The 3,231-nt window shown below is 38.1% G+C and overlaps 1 protein-coding gene across 1 annotated transcript; it reads right to left on the bottom strand.

Moving 5' to 3' along the window:
- Window positions 1-2,022: 2,022 nt before the first annotated feature.
- On the bottom strand, window positions 2,023-2,994 carry LOC309449032 (olfactory receptor 5AR1-like; the record flags this gene model as incomplete). The annotated part of the gene is made up of 1 exon (XM_082070942.1): window positions 2,023-2,994. The coding sequence occupies one exon, from the start codon at window positions 2,992-2,994 to the stop codon at window positions 2,023-2,025; it is 972 nt and encodes a 323-aa protein (XP_081927068.1).
- Window positions 2,995-3,231: the final 237 nt, after the last annotated feature.

Raw genomic sequence — 3,231 nt, 5'->3', positions numbered from 1 at the left:
AACATTTTTGCACAAAAGCAGGGTCATTCATTGATCACGACTAGCAAGGGGGAGTTGCGAATGAACTAAAAAAAACACAAACCAAACCAAAACCAAACAAAAATCAGCTTCCCACTTGGGACACTAGTTGCTTGTGTTGTGTTGCCTCTTGCCCGCCACCCTGGGAACTACACGGAGCCTCGCTGGATCGACCAACCTTCAGAGTAGTAAAATCTTCTCTTCTGATATCAATCTCTCTTGTTTTTCTCTCTCTCTCTGTTTCTGACTTTATTCTGCACTCAAAAGGGTGAGTTGCTGTGAGTTTTGCTGTTGAAATCTTGTTAAATTTTATGATACAGCTTTCGCCAATTCACTATTCATTGTAGTTCTGCTGAGTTTTCAGTAAATTCGTGATTTAACTGAACCTCTTGAGTTATTGTTTTTACTCCCAGTTACTGCACAGAGTATTTAAAAGTTAACCTTGCCCTCATCCCACTGAGTGGGATGGAACATTCAGTTTAGACCAAACACCTTAGTATTTGGCTGAGGATCAGCCAAAAATTAGATTTCTGAAAATACCAGCTTCATACTTTTGACTAAAGTAGCATTTAAGATTTGTGTCTACAGGCTCTATCTGTATTATTAAATTAGCACCAGGAGTGTTTCTGGTGCCTGGGTCAAACAGCATGAAATGTGCATACCATTTAATGTTTTTTAACTACCTAGTGAAGTGGTAACTAGAAAGGACCTCTGGATGAGGCTTGAGGCAAATAGCTTGCTAGAAAATACTAACCTTCAGATGCACAGATCACCATTGTACCTGAACATAGATATCTGAAAGTGGAGCTGCATTCCATCCCAATGTCTTTAAACGGACAGTTTACATATGTTTTCTACTAGTTTAGATCCTTTGGAAGAGTAGTGGGCACTGAAGTTATGATAGTGGCCAGTATAAAATGTTCATAGAAATACCTATGGTACGTGCTCATCACAGAGGGATATTCCTCTGGTATTTTCTCCATCAGTTTAGGATGGTTCTGTATGCATGGGAATATTGTTATCTTCATTTGAGTTCATAGTATGGATTCCTTTTATATCAGAACAGAGAAAGACATAACTTTGGTTCATTTTATTCTTTCATTTATTTTAAAGAGATCTTACTTCTTTTGAGTAGGACGTTAACGAATGCTAAATTTGAAGAACTACTTTATCTGAAAGCTAATTTTTGATTTCTAATCAGCCCTATCATTTATGTTATGTTGCAACATAATGAGAACTGGGCAGTCTTCTGTTAGGATAGTGCTTACATGGTGATTCTTCATGCTATGTCAGGTTGCGTTGTTACAAGCTTATCTATTACAGAGAAATAACTCCGGTACTGTCACAAACTACAAACACTCATGCAATCATGCACAGGTAGTATATTACTTATATTTATTTTTTTGGTGTTTTTGTTTTTTGGGTCGGTTGGTTGGTTGGTTTGTTTCTTCCTAGGGAACACTTTAGACACAATATTTCAATTGCCCCTCGTTTGATGGTTGGAACCTGAATTTCAGTGCTTCCATTAATTTCTGATAGAAGTGATTAAACACAAAGTAGAGAAAAAGTAGCTTAAAAATTGAGGAGCCACAGACAAATACATCATTCAGTTCACTGTTGATCAACCTAATTTATCTTTGGTTGTTTACAGGGAGAATGTCTCCACCTGAACTGGCTGTGTTCCAATGCATAGAAATAAGGCACTACCAGAGTCTAAGTTTTATGTCCTGTTTAAGATGTCTAATAAACACTTTGGATTAATTATGGCTTTAAAATTCTTGTACATTTTGAGTGGCTATAAAAGGACTGTGTATTACATCTTGGGCAGATTGTAAATGTCTAGTATGAATCCATACCTTCCTCTGGTCTAATTCTCTTAGATTTCTTTTATACGTCCTGCTTTCATCCAGGACACTGACCATCAACAATCACAAAAGACTCTCAAAAGCAAGCCCTGATGTCCCTTGATGTCCCTTGTTTTACATTCTAAACATCCATCTGTAGCTAATTGGACACTGTGGTCATTCTCATCCTTAGTAAAGGTACAAAAAAAACCCCTTTCTTTTTAAACTTTTTTTTCAGAGACTCTTTTACCTCCTTGTTTCGAAGGGTGTAGATAAAAGGGTTTAGCATAGGAATAACAATAGTATAGAGAATAGAGATGGTTTTGCTTTTGTTAGGTGAAGATGTAGCCCCAGGCTGAGCATACATGAAGAAAACAGTCCCAAAGAACAAGCAGACGGACAGCATGTGAGAAGAGCAAGTAGAGAATGCTTTGAGCCTGCTCTCAGCTGAAGGCATTCGGACAATAGTAATGATTATATAACCATAGGAGATAAAAACCACCAAGGCAGTGCCCACAATAATTGATCCACATAGAGCCAGCATTACTATTTCGTTGACAAGCGTGTCTGAGCAGGATGTGTGCATCACTGCAGGAACATCACAGAAGAAGTGGTTTATTTCTTTGGACCCACAAAAGGACAAACTGAATGTAAAGCCTGTCTGGATGGTGCAATTGATGCAGCCTGACAGATAAGAGCCCACCACCATGAGAACACAAAGTCTTTTATTCATGATGATTTTGTACAGGAGTGGATTGCAGACAGCAGTGAAGCGATCATAAGCCATCACAGCAAGGAAGAAGGCTTCTGTCGTGCCAAAGAGAGAGAAGAAGAACATTTGAGATGCACAATCATTGTAAGAAATGATTCTTCTGCCCAGTGAGAATGTCAGTGCTGCTTTGGGAGTGATGACAGAGGAATAGCAGATGTCCAAGATGGACAAGTTCTCTAGGAAAAAGTACATGGGAGTGTGTAGCTTGGAGTCCGTTCTAATGATAAAGATCATGCAGGCATTTCCTACCACAGTGACAGCATACATTGTTGAGAAGAGAACAGAGAGAAGGAGTTGTGATCCTGGATGAGATGGGAACCCAACCAAAATGAACTCAGTTACCTTGGTCTGGTTTTCCATGTTTCCTTTAAGATGATGTTCAAATAAGAAATTAGGACGCAGTGGACTTCAGACACTTCGCCTGGAGAAACAATTAGATGAATAAGACAAACAATAAGATATATGAAATGTAAGAAATATGAAAAATAGAGACAGATGGAAAACAATGGAAAATGGATTTATCTATCATATCTAAAGATTTTTCTAATTTATTAATTTACAAATGAGCCAATTACCCTATTACACTCTCTTCAGTGT

Source organism: Streptopelia decaocto (assembly GCF_964273445.1).
Source record: "Streptopelia decaocto genome assembly, chromosome: 22".
Lineage (NCBI taxonomy): Eukaryota > Metazoa > Chordata > Aves > Columbiformes > Columbidae > Streptopelia > Streptopelia decaocto.
The sequence above is the reverse complement of the archived record's forward strand: the minus strand, read 5'-3'. Positions and strand labels throughout refer to the sequence as shown.